At 43.6% G+C, this 21,029-nt stretch overlaps 1 protein-coding gene across 1 annotated transcript in view; it reads left to right on the top strand.

The window, feature by feature from the left end:
* Positions 1–21,029, top strand: part of CUBN (cubilin) — a 247,056-nt gene that overhangs the window by 150,698 nt on the left and 75,329 nt on the right. The window contains exons 30-35 of the mRNA XM_077268299.1: positions 1,382–1,556; positions 2,668–2,858; positions 8,051–8,207; positions 16,147–16,263; positions 17,894–18,007; positions 19,311–19,439. Of these exons, the coding sequence (XP_077124414.1) occupies positions 1,382–1,556; positions 2,668–2,858; positions 8,051–8,207; positions 16,147–16,263; positions 17,894–18,007; positions 19,311–19,439 (883 nt within the window). The remainder of the gene's footprint in view (positions 1–1,381; positions 1,557–2,667; positions 2,859–8,050; positions 8,208–16,146; positions 16,264–17,893; positions 18,008–19,310; positions 19,440–21,029) is intronic.

Here is a 21,029-nt window from a genome sequence, read left to right as displayed (position 1 = left end):
TTTATCTACTTTGATTTGTTCTAAATCATAAAAGTATTTAGTGGTAAAACCCATTTGTAAAAAAAAAAAAAAAAAAAAAAAAAAAAAAAAAAAATAAGAAGAAAACTTTTAAAATAGTTCTTTTCCTTTGGCTAAAAAAAAAAAACAGTACATGTGCTATGTTATATATACTGGGCCTCATACACATATATAAATGCAAGTGTATATATATCCTATATAAACTCATTACCACAGTCGTGGATTTTTTCCCATGACTAATATTTCCTGCCTCTGGTCCCCAGAGACGTGCACATGAGATATACTTTCCCATTACTATATTATGATTGAAAATCTTTTAGTACGTAATAAAATTGCAGCTTTGTTTCAGAGCTGTAAACATTGTGCAGAGAGACATTAAAACATAGCACAATGACTGCAGTACCTCCAACTATCACTAGAGGGAGTATAGGAGCTAACTGGTCATATGCACTGACCTCAATAATAACCCAGTATGCAGTAAGCTCTCAAGCTCCCCCTAGTGGTGACTGCAGGCAGCCAGAATCTTAGCATTAAATGGCTATTTCACTTAGTACCCTTTATGATCAGTGAAGGTCCTTCCTCTGGAAACCCATCATTCTGAGTATGAAGAGGATAGTTCTGTGTCTCTTTAATTTATTTGTTACTGCACAGTGCCCCCTTCTCCATCTGTTTATACAGGGAACTACTATGTGGTTCCATTAAAGCAAAAAAAAAAAAAAAAAGTGTCCCTAATGTGTGAGTGAAAAATACCGCCGGATTTAGGAGAACAGCGGCATTTACACTAGGTAAAAAAAATACATATTTATGGCAAGTAACAGGTCCCTTTTAAGTGCCAGATCCTTGCCAGGATCCCACAGTCTATGGCACCTTTGTATAATCCTCTCTTCTTCATGGTTGTATGAGTGAAAGGGACCCAAATAAATTACAAACATGGAGGTACAACATACCAAAACACTAATTATACTATTACTATTTCACTGTTGCAGAAGAGTCTAAATTGTCCCAAAATCTATTATTATTACGGTATTAAAATCTGACAATCCAGCATTTGTCCGAACCACTAATCTAATTTTTATTTAATTCCTTTTTTTTTTGCATTTTTGCAGTTTTTTTTATATCTTGTTCTTTGTGGGGGGGTTTTAAATTTGCAGCAGTGATTTTATTAGACTAGCACATATATATTAATATTATTATATCCAAAGACATAGTCAAAAGAATAGTGGAATTCATTTATTATACAATGGCTATTGTACTTTTGAAAAAATTGCATAAAATGTTTCCTATTTTACGTATTTTCTATTGTCTCAGTGGTGCAAGAATATTTTAAATTAGTGAAAGAGATGTGTAATAATATATATTTCAGATTTACGGTGGTCCTGAAGTGTCCTCTCCGAGGCTGGCTCAGCTCTGTACGTCCAGAGCCCGGGGGAATCCTCTGCAGGTCTCCAGCACTGGGAATGCCGTTACTGTTCGGTTCAAGACTGATGTCAATGTGAACGGAAAAGGGTTTAGTGCTGCCTGGCGGGAAGTGCCTGGAGGTACAGGGAGCTTTACTACTTGTCACTTTTATATCTTTAGAAATTGTGGTGGTATAAAAAAAAGAGAAAGTCCCTTAGGTCTCATTCAGACGTCCATCTTCATGTGCGAGTGGTGCTCGTGGTTTTCATGGATCGCACTCGTACCTGTGACGTTCTTTGGGGGTACTCACATGACCGTCAGACAGATCCGCGAGAAATCACAGATTCATGTCCGATTTGAATTCGAGGGTCGGATTAAAATCGACAATGCAAGTCAATGAATAAAGAAAAAATCCGACTGCACTTGGATGACATTCGAATGAGGTCCAATTTTCATGGACTGTCAGAAAAGAGAAGGAGGGAAACCTTTTTTTTTTGTCTACGTATGACACTCGGACCAAACTCTGATCAGAATGATCGGATCGTTTTTCTCATACGTTGAAAAAAAAAATCAGATGTGTGAATGGGCGCGGCTTAATTTTTGGTGTGCTTTTGACGCAGCCTATTTTTGGTACGCGCAAAGTGGATGGGATTTATAGAAATCTCATGCCCACTGTCCTTTTTTTTTGTCCTTTTTTTTTGACGCAATGTAAATTGACCTGTGTTATTTTTTTTCTTTTTCTTTTTTTTTTAAATCTACCAATATCAATGAGTCCCATGTGTGTATTTTCCGCATGGAATTGCATTAGATGCGAACAAGAGCTGTACATACATTTGCAATCATTTTATTAATCCAGTTCTTCTGAAACAATTAACAAAGCAATTTTGCAAAAAGACTTAATTCAAAATGTCCTACAACTACAGCTCCTATACATTGAATAAGAATGCAGTCTTTGACTACAAAAAGTTTGTTTGTAGTCTGTAACCATGGAGATGCATTTCTCTACTTAGGAGCTGCTGAAACAAAATATTTTTTTTTCAATCAAGACAAAGCTCGTTTGCTTTTTTTTTTTTATAAAGAGTAACACCTTACTGATTATATTGGATGGGCAGATATGGTCTAAGTTAATCCATACCAGCTAAAATTTTGAGAATAAACCGAAACTTAACCAAACATTTTTTTTTTAAGTAGAATTGTCACTGGAGATGTTTGTATTCAGGACACTTGTAATTTTATTTTTCTATTTTTCAGGTTGCGGAGGAGTTTTTCAAGCACCCAATGGAGAAATCCATTCTCCAAATTACCCAAGACCCTACGATGACAACACAGAGTGCTCATGGCTGATCAGAGTTGACCCCGGACACAGAGTCTTCCTCAACTTTACAGACTTTGACCTCGAGCCTCACTTTTTGTTTTCACTCTGCAGATATGACAGTGTCAGAGTAAGTGAAGTCTAGTATTACTTATGATGGTAATATTTAATTAAGGCTATGTTCACATTTGCGTTGTGCGCCGCAGCGTCGGCGCCGCAACGCACAACGCAAACAAAAACGCAGCAAAACGCATGCACAACGCTGCGTTTTGCGCCGCATGCGTCCTTTTTTCTATTGATTTTGGACGCAGCAAAAATGCAACTTGCTGCGTCCTCTGCGCCTAGACGCGGGCGCCGCAGGGATGCATGCGGCGCAAAACGCAAGTGCGACGCATGTCCATGCGCCCCCATGTTAAATATAGGGGCGCATGACGCATGCGGCGCCGCTGCGGCGCCCGACGCTGCGGCGCGGACCGCAAATGTGAACGTAGCCTTAGCTATATGACCATAAACATGAAATCCAGCAGTACAAATAAGAATGTGTCCGGCCAACATCCCTATCTATTCACTTACCCATAAACATGAAAGCTGATCGGCTGAGCATGCATGTTTATTTTTACATATTTAGGGGTTGTTTTGTGAGTCCATTTTTTATTACGAAATGGTCAGACTGGGTTCCCGCACCCTTTCCAATATTGCCCAGTTCCCCTCCAGTCTCTTTCACCTACATTGATGACGTCCCAACAAAGCAACACAGGGACAAGCGGACTAATCACTGGCTGCTGTGGATCACCGTTGAGGCCGGTGATTGGCTTCAGTGGTCATATGTCCTTGTGATGGAACATCATCTACGCAGCAGAAAGTAGAGACCGGCTGGGGACTGACAGCATCGGAACGGGAGCGGTGGCCAATTGGTGACGTGAGTATGCTCTTTAGACTTTTTTTGTATAATGAAAAATTAATCCTGTAAAAACTATTTAAAATTGAAAATATTAGTCACAGGTTACCATACACAGTTTGAAAAAAAAAGTCTTTACTGGTTTTCATGGTGATCAAAATTCAGTTTAGTTGTACATCACTGGATCCAGATATTGCAGCCATAACACAGACCCTACTATACGGGCTCTACCACCATTCATGACTGGTCGGACAAGAGGAATATTATATTCTAGACCGGAGGGGTTGGAGACATTGATCCCTCTGGTATGTAAAGACCCCAGAGAATGACATCTCTTTCTGTCAATGAACTAGAGAAAATGACACCCCGTGACCTTCTCTGTCATGTCTGAAATCTCCAAACAGTACTCAGTTTGTGTTTTCTGCGTGTTTGTGGACAAGAGGGAGCAAAAGAACCTGCCAAGCTTAAGTAGTCTAACGGCACCAATTAATCTTCATTAATCATCAGATCTCTGATGTAAACATGAGCGTGGAGCTCTTCTAACAATGCTTCCTTTGGAAACCATAAGTTATTTAGAAGCTGGAAGATGAACAATGGGAAAAGTGAATGTTCTGCTGCTACTCAGAGTCTGGTCTTGATCTGGTATTACATATGAAGAGCCGTGTTACCATAAGATGGTCAGGAAGACTACCGCAAGAGGAAGTCCAACTATTATCATATCAATAAGATTGTAGAACGTAGACAATTGGGGGTTCAGACCACTGGGACCACCTCCTTTGATTCCTAGGACAGTTGTCCAATGCCCCCTAATGTATATGCCAGAGGGGAAAGGAGGGAAGAGCATAGATGAGGCCATGTGTGCTCATGCGTTCTCCAGTATATACATATATACCATCAGCCAAGACCTCTACAATTGCCAGCTTGATGCTCCAGTGGTAGCCACTCTCCACCGTCATCCTCAGTGCCCCAAGTGACAATGACCCAAAGTGTCCTCTACCACCTTCTTTGACAGCTATAAAGTTCCTACTTTTTCAAGTATGATGTGTATCTATTGTTACCCAAAGCCCCCTCCTATTATCTGCCAAAACCGCCAAGAGGGAGACCGAATGTCGTCCCAACCTCTAAAAACCTCATTGCCAACCAGAATGTCTCCTCAATGTCAGGCAGATTTCTCTGTCAGCTAAAGCCTCTTCCAGTTGCCAACCAGAATGCCATACAAGTGACAGCCGTGAGCACAATGGTTTCATCCTTCCTCCCCAGTCCAATCCTGTCAATACTGAGAGAAGGACAAGAGCGAAGTGCTGAAACAGATTGCTCAGTGAGACAGATGATAGGTGCCTATTCCAAATAGAAGTCTCCCTCTATTAGGTCAGCATATGTCATATACGATCTATAAAGGCTATGGACACTTTGGACATGGCAAAATGATTTTTACATATGTTAGTGGTTACCTTTAGTTAATAAAATTGCACTGTAATCTTCATATAATTCAGAAGCCTTGTATACCCAAGTTTGCAGCCTGATCCTAGTTTCTCTTGTGGGAGCTTCTTTCCCGGTAATATTATTATTTATAGCGCCGTTTATTACATGTGAAAAGGGTATACATAATAAAAAACAAGTACAATAATCTTGATCAAAACGAGTCACCGACTTGTACAGGAGGGCAGAGGATCTTGCCTGCAATATGCTAGATTTGAGGTCAGTGTGTATCCAGGGTGCTGATGTCTTTAGTAGCTCATTGCTCAGCTTCTATCCCGTACTAATTTACTCTACACATGCTTTCCTCTTTGCAGTGTGTTTTCTCTGCCCTCTCTGAGGATGTAGATACTTTCTCCCCAATTTAGAATGTAGAGTTCAGTATACAAATGGTTTTTCCCCCATCTCCCAACGCATTTCCTGCTGTTATCTCTAATGGCTTGTATACATGACTGTATAATTCAGATCCTTGTTTTTGACAGATAGCGCTCGTACCCATGTTATTCTATACGTCCGAATTTTTTCTTGGACTGAGTGTTCTGAGGGGGAACAAAATCACAGAATGCAAGATTTGCCTCCGAGAATTGAATGTCACTCGCTCATTCATGTTTTTGGGTCTGTGAAAAAAATTGGACAGCACTCACATGTAATCCGTTTCATGGACTGACTGTATGGACAAAGAGGAGAGACTTTTTTTTTCCTCTTCACAAAATCGAATTCCACTCTGATCAACTCTGATCAGAGTCTGATAAGTATATTTGGACCGATTTTCTCAGATGGAGAGAATGTTGTCATCTGCATCTACCCTAAGGGCAAAGTCACATAGTCGTATAAATTGGATCTAGATCGGAACACAGTGCACGGACTGGCTGGCGGCTCTCCCGACCCTAGCGCCAGCTGTCACGATTGTGTCAGGAGAGCTGCCGGCCAGTCCGTGCGCTCTGATCTTGGTCCGATTTATACGGCCGTCTGACTGCGCCTTTACACTGAGGGAAGGGAGGAGGAGAGATCAGAGAGACCTGCCGGAATAGGAAGCAGAAGCTTGACAGACACACTGCAGCAGCAACATTTTTAACAAAAACTATTTAGAAAGTTTCTTAACTTTGCATTTAAGGATCAAATGAACAATTAAATAAAAAATACTTGCGGAACAGTACGTAACCCTTAACCGTTTAGCGACCTCCAATATGCCTTTTTATTGACGCCAGTGTGAGTGTATAAAAGTCATTATCTCAGCACAGCAGTATTGTTAAGACAGTTTTGACAAATGAGGCCTAAGTGCAACATATGAGGCATGATTTTCCACTGTAAAACCAATAATTCTAGGGAAGAATACTTTCATAATGTGACAAACACTAAAGAATGCAATAATATCTTTTCTCACAGATAATGTGATAAAGTACAGAGACCGGGGGATATCTATGTACAGTGGGCGTCCATGGTATATAATAGGGAACCAAATGATATTGACCCATATTTCTAAAGTTTTATAAGGCCGAATTGCGTATTTTACAATCCGTATATAGACTGCAATACTCAGACTTATAGCCGGTCTCTAGACTTAGACTTACAATCTCATAGACACAAATGAGAACTTTAGTTTCGTCAGGAGACCCGCCGTCAGCCCGGGCCTTGCAGTCCGTATATTGATCGGAACAATGATATGAGTGTAACATCTGGGCTCACCTGCGGTACAGCACAACAGTTTACAATCTTACAATCAATTACAGCTGTTCCCCAACCAAACATCAGTCTTTATTGTTTATAAAATTATTTAACAAACGCAAATCTGGTTTCTCCAGCCAGTCATAGACACTAACCATATGGAGTTCTGCGGCACAATACCGTGTTTTTCACAGAGCTGTAATTTTGCACCCATAGCATTATATGGCCGCTGTCTCCATTTGCCTCTGATTCCGTGCAGAGCCTGAAGGAGATTTTTATACAGAACTACAATTAGTAACACACCACATATGAGCTCCACAAGTCAGGTGCATGTTCTGAGAGTACGGGACCCCAGGAGTCAAAAAGAAGAAAGGAAAAGTTCCAGCAATGCTGCATTCTTGTAAAAGTATGAATAACTTTCCATCCATACAGGAACATGTGCAAAACACCTGTCTATAGCTATTCCTCATAGCCAAGATCAAACACTAGAACTGAAAACATCCTAATAAGTCATCCAGTCAGGACGAGAAACTAGAAAGTGTGCAAAACTGTGACCCGTGAAACGTTACGATGTTGGGGATCATTCAGACATCAGTTTTTCTCGTACAAATTCTATCTGTGTTTTTTTACAGTTTGCACTCGTACCTATACTGTCTATGAGGTGGTTCACATGTCCGATTTTTTCCTCAGACCGAGTGGTCTGAACAATATCACGGAGGCTTGTCCGATATTGATCCGAGTATCAGCTCAAACTCACCAAAGCAAGTCTATGGGTCTGTGAAAAAGATTGGACAGCACTCAGATACTATTCGCGTGCTGTCAGTTTTTCACGGACAGTTTGATAGAAGGAACTTGAGAAACCTCCATCAGGTTTTGTTTTGTTTTGTTTTTTTATTTGAGAAAAACTGATCAAACTTTAACCAAACTCTAATGACTAAACTTAGATGACCCTCAGGTCAAAAACACAGATGAAGCTCAGATAGTTTTTGTGTACGAGAAAAATAACATATGTTTGTAAGAGACCATACTCAGAAGGTGAAATATTTCCAAGGCACCGGGGTAGTTGTTTTGTTCCTTTATTGTCCAAAGTGCATCAAAAAGCTGAAGAGCACATTGCCTTTCTTTGGTCAGTGTGTTGTCCCTGTGCGGAACGTTGTGCATACTGACAAGAACACTGACCAAAGATACATATATCTAAGTGTGTCCTAAATCCAAATTTTCAGATTTTGGAATCTATTCGTTCTCTTCCAAATCTCCTTTCCTTTTTACATTTTGTCTGGTAGGTTTACGATGGTGAAAACAGTAATGCTCAATTGCTTGAAACTCTGTGTGGAAGCCAAATTCCCAGTGCAATTACATCTACCCAAAACTCCATGTTTGTCCACCTGCAATCCGACAGCAGCAGAAGTCACAGAGGCTTCAGTGCCCACTTTAAGGAAGGTAAGCTCTTGTCTGTTTTCTTCAAAACCCAGTGGCAAATCTTGTCTGGTCGTCTACTAATACTATACTATGAGAACATTACAAATATTAATAATTACCTTTAATGTGTACAGTAGGTTAGCTGTTATGGACCTGGTGGTTAGGTGCACCAGGAATGACCTGATAGTTAAACACGGAATCGGGACGAGCTCTGGGGAAATGGGAACTCTGCTGACCGCAAACCCTACTCCTATCAACACAACTAGAAATAGCCGTGGAGCGTGCCTGACTCTGCCTAGACGCCTCTTCACAGCCTAAGAGCTAACTACCCCTAAAGAAAGGAAACAAAGCCTCACTTGCCTCAGAGAAATTTCCCCAAAGGTAAAAGCAGCCCCCACAAGTATTGACTGTGAGTTAAGAGGAAATCACAAACACAGGATGAAATAGGCTTTAGCAAAGGGAGGCCAGTCTAACTAAACAGATTGAGGATAGAAAAGGGATCTTTGCGGTCAACACAAAAAACTACAAAACCACGCAGAGTGTGCAAAAAATACCCCCGCACCGACTCACGGTGCGGTGGTGCCACTCTGCACCCCCAGAGCTTCCAGCTAGCCAGGCAGTTTCATGATAGCAAGCTGGACTAGAACTTAGCAAGAAAAACCATATGTAACAAATGAACAAGCAGGAACTTAGCTTCGCTGGAGTAGACAGGTCCTCAGAAAGATCCAGGAGAGATCTGAACCAGTATTAGAACATTGACAGCTGGCATGGAGTAACGATCTGAGTGGAGTTAAATAGAGAATCCAGCCTAGCCCTAAACGAGGGCAGGTGGGGAAGGAATCTCAGAACCAGCAGCTCCACTCACAGCCACCAGAGGGAGTCCACGGACAGAACTCACCGAACTACCATTCATGACCACAGAGGGAGTTCGAGAACGGAATTCACAACAGTACCCCCCCCTTGAGGAGGGGTCACCGAACCCTTACCAGAGCCCCCAGGCCGATCAGGACGAGCCAAATGAAAGGCACAAACTAAATCGGCAGCATGGACATCAGAGGCAACAACCCAGGAATTATCCTCCTGACCATAGCCCTTCCATTTGACCAAGTACTGAAGTTTTCGTCTCGAAATACGAGAATCCAAAATCTTCTCCACCACATACTTCAACTCACCCTCGACCAACACCGGAGCAGGAGGATCAACGGAGGGAACTATAGGCGCCACATATCTCTGCAGCAACGACCTATGGAACACATTATGGATAGCAAAAGAAGCAGGAAGGGCCAAACGAAATGATACAGGATTAAGAATTTCAGAAATTTTATAAGGACCAATGAAACAAGGCTTAAACTTAGGAGAAGAAACCTTCATAGGAACATAACGAGATGATAACCAAACCAAATCCCCAACACGAAGTCGGGGACCAACACGGCGACGGCGGTTAGCGAAACGTTGAGCCTTCTCTTGGGACAAGGTCAAATTGTCCACCACATGAGTCCAAATTTGCTGCAACCTGTCCACCACAGAATCCACACCAGGACAGTCCGAAGGCTTAACCTGCCCTGAAGAAACACGAGGATGAAAACCAGAATTACAAAAAAAAGGCGAAACCAAAGTAGCCGAACTGGCCCGATTATTAAGGGCGAACTCAGCCAATGGCAAGAAGGTCACCCAATCATCCTGATCCGCAGAAACAAAGCATCTCAGATAGGTTTCCAAAGTCTGATTGGTTCGTTCGGTTTGGCCATTTGTCTGAGGATGGAAAGCCGAAGAAAAAGACAAATCAATGCCCATCTTAGCACAAAAGGACCGCCAAAACCTTGAAACAAACAGGGAACCTCTGTCAGACACGATGTTCTCCGGAATGCCATGCAAACGAACCACAGGTTGGAAAAATAATGGAACCAAATCAGAGGAAGAAGGCAATTTAGGCAAGGGTACCAAATGGACCATTTTAGAGAAGCGATCACAAACCACCCAGATGACCGACATCCTTTGAGAAACAGAAAGATCTGAAATAAAATCCATGGAAACATGCGTCCAGGGCCTTTTCGGGACCGGCAAGGGCAAAAGTAACCCACTGGCACGAGAACAGCAGGGCTTAGCCCGAGCACAAGTCCCACAAGACTGCACAAAAGAACGCACATCCCGCGACAAAGAAGGCCACCAAAAGGACCTAGCCACCAAATCTCTGGTACCAAAAATCCCAGGATGACCAGCCAACACCGAACAATGAACCTCAGAGATAACTCTATTAGTCCATCTATCAGGGACAAACAGTTTCTCCGCTGGACAACGGTCAGGTCTATCAGCCTGGAACTCCTGCAGCACCCGCCGCAAATCAGGGGAGATGGCAGACAGAACTTCCCCCTCTCTGAGAATACCAGCTGGCTCAGGAACCCCAGGAGAATCAGGCACAAAACTCCTTGAAAGGGCATCAGCCTTCACATTCTTAGAACCCGGAAGGTACGAAACCACAAAATTGAAACGGGAGAAAAACAGCGACCAACGAGCCTGTCTAGGATTCAACCGCTTGGCAGACTCGAGATAAGTCAGATTCTTGTGATCTGTCAAGACCATCACGCGATGCTTGGCTCCTTCAAGCCAATGTCGCCACTCCTCGAATGCCCACTTCATAGCCAACAACTCCCGATTGCCAACATCATAATTACGCTCAGCAGGCGAAAACTTTCTTGAAAAGAAAGCGCATGGCTTCATTACAGAGCAATCAGAACTTCTCTGAGACAAAACAGCCCCTGCTCCAATTTCAGAAGCATCAACCTCGACCTGAAAAGGGAGCGAAACATCTGGCTGACACAACACAGGAGCCGAAGAGAAACGACGTTTCAACTCCTGAAAAGCCTCAACGGCCGCAGAGGACCAATTCACCACATCAGCACCCTTCTTGGTCAAATCAGTCAACGGTTTAACAACACTAGAAAAATTAGCGATGAAGCGACGGTAAAAATTGGCAAAGCCCAGAAATTTCTGAAGGCTCTTCACAGATGTAGGCCGAGTCCAATCATAAATAGCTTGGACTTTAACAGGATCGATCTCGATAGTAGAAGGGGAAAAAATGAAACCCAAAAAGGAAACCTTCTGTACTCCAAAGAGACACTTAGATCCCTTCACAAACAAGGAATTAGCACGAAGGACCTGGAACACCATTCTGACCTGCTTCACATGGGACTCCCAATCATCCGAAAAGACCAAAATATCATCCAAATATACGATCATGAATCTATCCAGATACTTTCGGAAGATGTCATGCATAAAGGACTGAAACACAGAGGGAGCATTAGAAAGGCCGAATGGCATCACCAGGTACTCAAAATGGCCCTCGGGCGTATTAAATGCTGTTTTCCATTCATCGCCCTGTTTAATACGCACGAGATTATACGCCCCTCGAAGGTCTATCTTGGTGAACCAACTAGCCCCCTTAATCCGAGCAAATAAATCAGACAGTAGAGGCAAAGGGTACTGAAATTTGACCGTGATTTTATTAAGAAGGCGGTAATCTATACAAGGTCTCAGAGAACCATCCTTCTTGGCCACAAAAAAGAACCCTGCTCCCAATGGTGATGACGACGGGCGAATATGCCCGTTCTCCAAGGACTCCTTTATATAACTCCGCATAGCGGCGTGTTCTGGCACAGACAAATTGAAAAGTCGTCCCTTAGGGAACTTGCTACCAGGAATCAAATTAATATCACAATCCCTATGAGGAGGTAGGGTACTAGACTTGGGCTCATCAAATACATCCCGGTAATCCGACAAAAACTCAGGGACTTCAGAAGGAGTGGAGGAAGAAATTGACAACAATGAAACATCCCCATGTACCCCTTGACAACCCCAACTGGACACCGACATTGATTTCCAATCCAATACTGGATTATGGACCTGCAGCCATGGCAAACCCAACACGACCACATCATGCAGATTATGCAACACCAAAAAGCGAATATCCTCCTGATGCGCAGGAGCCATGCACATGGTCAACTGGGTCCAGTACTGAGGCTTATTCTTGGCCAAAGGCGTAGCATCAATTCCCCTCAAAGGAATGGGATGCTGCAAGGGCTCCAAGAAAAACCACAGCGCCTGGCAAACTCTAAGTCCATCAAATTCAGGGCAGCGCCTGAATCCGCAAATGCCATAACAGAATAGGATGACAAAGAGCAAATCAGAGTAACGGACAAAAGAAATTTAGGCTGTACAGTACCCATGGTGACGGACCTAGCGAACCGCTTAGTGCGCTTAGGACAATCAGAGATAGCATGAGTGGAGTCACCACAGTAAAAACACAGCCCATTCTGACGTCTATGTTCTTGCCGTTCAGCTCTGGTCAAAGTCCTATCACATTGCATAGGCTCAGGCCTCTGCTCAGAGGATACCGCCAAATGGTGCACAGTTTTGCGCTCACGTAAGCGCCGATCGATCTGTATGGCCAAGGACATTGATTCATTCAGACCAGCAGGCGTGGGGAACCCCACCATAACATCCTTAAGGGCTTCAGAAAGACCCTTTCTGAAAATTGCTGCCAGGGCACACTCATTCCACTGAGTAAGCACAGACCACTTTCTGAACTTCTGGCAATATACCTCCGCTTCATCCTGACCCTGACACAAAGCCAGCAAAATTTTCTCAGCCTGATCCACAGAATTCGGTTCATCATAAAGCAATCCCAGCGCCAGAAAAAACGCATCTACATTACACAATGCAGGATCTCCTGGCGCCAGGGCGAATGCCCAGTCTTGAGGGTCGCCACGCAACAAAGAAATAATGATTCTTACTTTCTGAATAGGGTCACCAGAAGAGCGGGGTTTCAGAGCAAGAAACAGTTTACAATTGTTTTTGAAATTCAGAAATTTAGATCTATCCCCAGAAAACAAATCAGGAGTTGGAATTCTAGGCTCCAACATAGGATTCTGAACTACATAATCTTGAATGTTTTGTACCTTTGCAGCGAGTTGATCTACACTAGAGGACAGACCTTGAATGTCCATATCCACACCTGAGTTCTGAACCACCCAGAGTTTAAGGGGAAAAGAAAGGCAAAACACACTGCAGAGAAAAAAAAAATGGTCTCAGAACTTCTCTTTTCCCTCTATTGAGATGCATTAACACTTTGTGGGCCAGCTGTACTGTTATGGACCTGGTGGTTAGGTGCACCAGGAATGACCTGATAGTTAAACACGGAATCGGGACGAGCTCTGGGGAAATGGGAACTCTGCTGACCGCAAACCCTACTCCTATCAACACAACTAGAAATAGCCGTGGAGCGTGCCTGACTCTGCCTAGACGCCTCTTCACAGCCTAAGAGCTAACTACCCCTAAAGAAAGGAAACAAAGCCTCACTTGCCTCAGAGAAATTTCCCCAAAGGTAAAAGCAGCCCCCACAAGTATTGACTGTGAGTTAAGAGGAAATCACAAACACAGGATGAAATAGGCTTTAGCAAAGGGAGGCCAGTCTAACTAAACAGATTGAGGATAGAAAAGGGATCTTTGCGGTCAACACAAAAAACTACAAAACCACGCAGAGTGTGCAAAAAATACCCCCGCACCGACTCACGGTGCGGTGGTGCCACTCTGCACCCCCAGAGCTTCCAGCTAGCCAGGCAGTTTCATGATAGCAAGCTGGACTAGAACTTAGCAAGAAAAACCATATGTAACAAATGAACAAGCAGGAACTTAGCTTCGCTGGAGTAGACAGGTCCTCAGAAAGATCCAGGAGAGATCTGAACCAGTACTAGAACATTGACAGCTGGCATAGAGTAACGATCTGAATGGAGTTAAATAGAGAATCCAGCCTAGCCCTAAACGAGGGCAGGTGGGGAAGGAATCTCAGAACCAGCAGCTCCACTCACAGCCACCAGAGGGAGTCCACGGACAGAACTCACCGAAGTACCATTCATGACCACAGGAGGGAGTTCAAGAACGGAATTCACAACAGTTAGCCTAGGCGACTATTGATTAGTTATTTGCATGAATAGCAAGTGATTTCCTAAAAGAAATGGACCTATCAAGATAAACAAGCCCGGGGAACCGCAGGGCGACATACTGTAAGATGGGAATGTAACAGACATGAAAGGAACTGTCTACAAACCCTCTTACAAGAAAGAGTTGTTGCATATATTCCCCGTTCCCCCCCACAATATATTATGTATTTTATACTGTATACGTTGCAGCCATGTTTCCTTATGTTGGGCGTATCACTCCTCTCTAAGCTGCTTATTACAGCTTCTTGTTGTACTTTACTGTATGGATGATGTTTTGGGGATATTTAAATAGTGGGAAATGAAAAAGAAGGGGTGACGCTCAGCTGGTGGCTCCTGACAGTATTCCTGTGCTAGCGCGTAAGTGGCGGTGCGAATGGTTAATGCTGAGTGTGGCACATGCTTCAGATAAGGCCTCTTTCACACTTCCGTCGTTTAGGGGCCGTCGCAATGCGTCGTTCTGTGCAAAAAACGCATCCTGCAAAGTTGCCCGCTGGATGCGTTTTTTGCACATAGACTTGTAACACCGATGCATCCCGACGAATGGAACGTGCACTGGATGCGTCGGTATTTGGCGGACCGTTGAAGCGAAAAAAACGTTCAAGGGAACGTTTTTTTCGTACGTCGGGTCCTGCAATTCCTACCACGCATGCCCGGCCGGAACTCCACCCCCTCCTCCCCGGGAATTTAAAATGGGCAGCGGATTCGTTGAAAAACTGCATCCGCTGTCCACGTTGTGCTGAATTTTCACAACGTCCGTCGGTACGTTGCGCCTACGCTTAGCGACGGCTGCGTACCGACGGAAATGTGAAAGAAGCCTAAGCGAGGCAGACAACTCCCAGCATGTCAAATGGTACTAAGGTCGCTGTTTCCCAACACTCTGGGGTCAGTCGCAGAGGGCACAACCAGGAAGTTGATGCCGTTCACCCTGAATCACTTCCTACTTGGGGGTTGGACTAGATGACCCTTCCAACTCTATGATACTATGACTTGTAGGTGTACATCAATTGATATGGTTTGGCACATCAAGCTATATCACGGAGGGGAGACAGATCCCCCTTGAGTGAATAGTGGCCACCACCTTTTGAGGGAAGGAACAGGACAGGAAAGACCCCGACTGAAGAGGAGTGTCTGCAGAACAATATCAGAACCCTAGACAAGTTACTCCAGTAGATACGGCCAAGTGTATGAGGGCTCTAGCCAACAAACCATCGGGGTAAGATTTTGGACTGCCGATCGCATTGTTATCCCGGAGATAGTCCACCAGTCTATGTCAGCCGGAAGCATTCTCATAAAAAACAGAGAAGCGCTCGGTCAAACGGACACTCCTGTATATGAAAGAGTCAGCTATAATGGCATCACTCATCCGACAGCCATCTGATGTGTACGTCCAGCTTAAGATATAGTCACTATGAACACAATTACCATGCCCGTGAGGCTGAGAGAAGAGAGTTAGGGTTGTGAGTCTACGAGGTGTGAATTACCAAACATGAGTAGACCTTAGACATCCAGCAGAAGAAGGTCCGAAAGAGCGAACATCTTGTGGATGTCGGCCATCTGCCGTGTGTGTGACAAAGGTAAGTGTGTGAACACGACCTGGCTGCGGATGGTAAAAGAAGAGAAGCCACTGAGACAATGTATGATCCCGTAAGGCACCGAGCTGTAAGAGGTGATACGTGAGTAAGTGATCCTGACTCGAGTAGTAGTGATAACTAATCTCTTGGAGAAGCAGCCATTTTTATTTTTAGTTTTTACGTGTATTTTCTTCTTGCATTGTTCTTTGATTATTGTCCCATGCAAATAGACCTTTAGAAGGTCTGATTACATAGTTGACGCCATATTAGGGAATACCTTTTCAGGACCTCACTGATGTATTCATAGATTTCCTCCTTTTATGATCAAAAGTCCATATTTATATAATTACTCATTATCTGACCTACGCGTGTTTCCCTTTGATTCTCTTGCAGTATGTGGAAGCTCTATTGTAAGTGATTCGATCGGCGGCGTTATTTCCTCTCCATTGTATCCAGTCAACTATCCGAACAATCAAAACTGTTCCTGGATTATAAAAGCTCAGGATCCTTGTAAGTTCCTAGTGTACACATTATGCATAACTTTGGTAACTGCTCTCTCAGGCACTAATTCATGACAAATTGCTCACTTTCAGAAGTTACTGTCAGACACGGTAGTGCTCAACTCAGTCTTTACAGATCCATGCATAATTTTCTCCAAAAAGACGAAAGTAGAAAGCGGCACTCACCACTGACAGATCCAATATTTTTTTGTGACTAGAATAAGTATAATTTCACGTGACAAAATAGTATAAAATCTAACTGTCTACAAACCCTATTTTCTATGTTTCATCCCATGACCAATGAATAAAAGGTAATCTTGGATCTGCCAGTGGTGAGTGCCGCTTTCTCCTTTCATCTGGTTGGAGAATATTATATAAGAAATTAATGTTATTAAGATCATTAAAGATTGAGGATTTTATAAACTCTTTTATTGTACCAAATGAACAATTAGATAAATTGAAGATCATTTAACTTAAAAAAAAATATTGTAAGATTTTTCGATTACTGTATAGATGGCACTGTTGGAAACAGGAGAATCAGAACAGAATACATAATCATAACATCCTAAATAAAGTCCCTTGCCTGAAAAATTGGGACCTGGGTAATACCCACATGGACACTCCTCATGAGTATAACAAAGCAGAAAACCCGGAGTAATTGGTCCAGAGAGAAAAGGGTGTACTAAAACGTTTTAACTTTATTGTATCACACAAAGGCACATAAGTTTATAAAATTATGGTATCATGACAACAATAGTTAATGCAGAGAGGGATTGGAAACAAAAAATGTGGGTCTCAAAGATTCCATCATGAGGTGGGTATAGCATTCATCAAGATATATAAAGTGCTAGTGCTAGGATGAAAAGCATAGGATGGAAAGGTGCATACTAAAAATGTATATGGCATCGAGTTAATTATGTGCAGTGACTAATAGACAAAGTCTATAAAGTGCCATATGCCAATATATAGGAAACACCACTACCTATCGCATAAATATAAGAATGCTCTTACCCATAGTCCCTCTCTAAGACACCACAGCTGTAGTGGGGCTAGCCTCTATCACCATCCTGAAATATTACTACTAACGTCCGTTTCAGGGGCTGGGCTAGTCCCTGCTCTACTGAGCCTGCATCGGTTGTCAGTGCCGAAGTATGCTCAATGCGATCTCCCTTGTCACTTTGTAATATTCTTTTCAATGCAAAGTGACAGTGCGCTCCCTCGCCAGCTCTAATGACAAGTCACGAGTCAGAAAGAGAGCGCACTGTCAGTGCACATTGTAGGAAGAGAATGCGGTGAACAAGGAGTGCTGAGACCAGTTCCATCCCCATAGGAGAGACGTTAGTCTCAGAGATCGGGCTGGTCACTGCTCGTCGCTTTCTCTCCTTACCATGCGATAAGATTATTACAATAAATAGACATTTAGGATTAAAATCAGTATTAGTTTCGAATCACACCTCTAAGTGCTGCATGGTATTTTTATTTGTATACTATTTGATGGTACACTATTGTAAGAGTGGGCACAACAAGAGGGTAATGCATGGGGAGCTATAAAACAAATGTTTTTGTAGCTCAGTTCTTATATTATGGGTATTTCATACTATTTGTACTAATTCTGATGTATGTGTCACTTCTCTCTACAGATAACCATGTTACCATTTCTTTCACCAATTTCCAAACTGAAGACGGGAATCAGAATTGTTCTGAAGATTTTGTAGAGATTTTAGATGGAGATAATTATGGTTCCCCTTCGAAGGGTATATAGAAAAAATGTATATACTGTATATATCAAATGTTATATAGTGACTGGCAGAGGAATCACGGGTCATTTCTGCTTCATGGGACCCGGTTCCCTTCATGTTAATACTATTTTGGTTTGTATCCTCTCTTTGTTCCCTTGCACACGCTGTAGGAATGGTACAAAAAATGTGCCTGCTATTTTGCAAAAAAATAACCTCACACCTAGCCAGCTAACTAACATTAGCAGCAGGTCAAGCTTCCTCTGGATGTAAGTGATTTGTGCAAATATATATGCAAATATGCAAGACGAAAACAGGGACTCTAGTGCCACCTACCGGAGGCAGCAATCTGGATATTATATTGGAGGTATAAGTCAATATTAACCCTTTAAAGAACCTTGTCACATAACTGTTAATATATAACAACAAACCCAAATCTTCATCAACAGTAAAATATCTCCATTTGCAGACAACTAAAGTATTACGGAATATGAGGAAAGGTGTCAGCTTGGTGGTTTTCTTAGAGGGAGTCTGTTAGCAAAAATTCCCCCCCCCCCCCCCCCCCCCAAATACTTATATGTGCATGTAGCTCTTTCAAAGACAAGTCCATCAGCACCTTTACATAGCCAGTCCAGTCTTCTGTTGTGGAGAAATCAGTGTTTAAATTGCTGAGTAGATCTGAAGCCTCTGTCACTCCAGCTCTATTCCCCGCCTACAGCTGTCTCCTCCTGCTTGACTGAGAGCCTCTCTGCTGTGTGATTACAAGCAAAAGAGGAGGCGGCACTCAATGAGTAATATACCTGGAGTGACAGAGGCTTCAGATCTACCATAGCTCTTCAGCCTCATTTCCATATCAGTTCAAACGCTAGTTTCTCAGTAACGGAGGAGTGGACCGGTCAGGTAAAGATATCGCAGGACTTGTCTTTGAAAGAGCTACATACATATAAATAGATTGAGGACTGAAATTCTGCTGACGGATTCCCTCTAAGGAGAATCTTTACCACGTGGATTCTCTATCAAAGGTCTCACTCCCAGCCATCCAGTCTCCTACCTTTACACTGAGGAGGGGCAATTACCACCAAACTACTGACTGTCAATGGGAGTCTTTTTCTTTTGAAGAAGACTGGATTTTTTGCTATCTTAATTCATCTGGAAGGTTCTCCAAAGAGTCAATATTGACTTCTGGACTTGCTACCTCTAATAGGTGGCACTATTGTTTGAAAAGGTTGTTTGATGATATTAGCTGAATATTCACATTTTGCACTATGCTTTTAGATCACTGGCCTGTGGCTTTACACGCAGCGTTTGTTCTTGTCTTTAGGTCGTTTCTGTGGCACAGGAATACCCCATCCCGTCACGTCGTTCAGTAATGCCCTGGTAGTAAAATTTGTCTCTAACAATAATACAAATATGAGGGGCTTCCATGCATCGTACTCAGCATCAATATCCGGTAAGACTCATAATATTCCTTTAATAGGTCCTACAAGCCCCTTATTTTCATTCATTCAGACCGTGGGTCCAGTAGCGTAGCTACTGGGGGGGCAGAGGGGGCCATCGCCCCGGGCCCAGACACATGAAGGGGCCCACTGGGAGCCAGGGCAGGGCGACTTCTGTGAGGAGGCAGAACACCACATAGGAGGAGAGCAGTATGTCTGCTCCTGTCTGAGGGAGACTCTCCACGCTGGCTATTAGCACAGTGGCCGGCTGCAGTCTCCCCCCTGCAGTGAATGGTTTCGCCCATCTGACCTGATCATGAAGCTTTTCCTGGCTGCAGTTTTCCTTCACTCTGTGCACGCTGGGATTGTCTCAGGCACGCTGGGTCCTAGTGCCTACAGCTTACATTTCACTCACACTTCCTGGTCCTGCCTGCAGTGCAAACTTTATCAGTAAGTGCTGGGGATGGAACTTATTAGGTTTATTAAATTCAGGTATGTCACTGTGAGACCGTTGGGGTATTGTGGGGGAGGGGGGACAGGACACTGGGGGGTAAATGTGAGACCATTTGGGGGTTGTGAGGGCAGAAGGTGGGTGAGGTGGGACAGGCCACTGAGGGGTGGATGTGAGATGATGGGGGTATTGGGGCTGAAGTGGGGGAGGGGGACAGGTCACTGGGGGCTGAATATTATAATGTTTTGTTATGATATTATATGTACTCCATCACAGGTAATATTTGCTGTCTGGGGAGGCTGGAGATTGGGGGGGGGGTCGGGGGCTTTTGATACGTACCACCTGGGTCTTTTATGAGTATTAGTATAAGGAGCCCGCATACAGTAACCAGGAGCTGCATCACATTTACAGCACCACTCCAGCATTATTTTTTATTTCATTGCTGGAGCGGTGCTGATAATCCACGTCCCCTGCCCCCTGTCTGATACTCACCTTCTGGCGTTTTCATCTGTTTTTGTCTCCGCTCGGCTCCGTCTCCTGCAGTTTGTGACCTGTCCGTGGCTCCAGTGTATCATGGAGCAGCGCAGAGGTCACTAATCAGTGTGAGTCTGTGGGAGCCTCGTTCTGGCCTCTTTCTCACTCTCAGGCTATGTGCACACGGTGCAGATTGGCCACTGCGGATTCACAGCAGTTTTCCATCTGGTTTACAGTGCCATGTAAACCTATGGAAAACCAAATCCGCAGTGCACATGGTGCGGAAAATACCGCGCGGAAATGCTGCATTGTATTTTCCGCAGCATGTCAATTCCATTTGCGGATTCTGCAGCATTTTACACCTGCTCCTGTATAGGATTCCGCAGGTGGTAAAACGCAGGTGAAATCTGCACAAAAAACACAGGAAATCAGCGGTAAATCCGCACACGAATCTGCAACAAGTGCACATAGCCTCATAGTCTTACATTGAGCGCTTGTGACATAGCTTCTAACTTCTGGCCTGTCAGAAGCTGCGCTCACAAGTTTGAGCAGCGGCACTGCAGCAGTGCCACAAAATAGTGCTTACGCCGGAGGATGAGTAAATGACCGGGGCATCCAAATCATGACAGGGAGCTGTGAGTCCACCATACTGTGTATAAGGAAGCTGTGCACACATAAT

The sequence above is a fragment of the Ranitomeya variabilis genome, chromosome 6 (assembly GCF_051348905.1).
Source record: "Ranitomeya variabilis isolate aRanVar5 chromosome 6, aRanVar5.hap1, whole genome shotgun sequence".
NCBI lineage: Eukaryota > Metazoa > Chordata > Amphibia > Anura > Dendrobatidae > Ranitomeya > Ranitomeya variabilis.
Note: the sequence above shows the minus strand (reverse complement) of the source record. Positions and strands in the feature narration are given on the sequence as shown.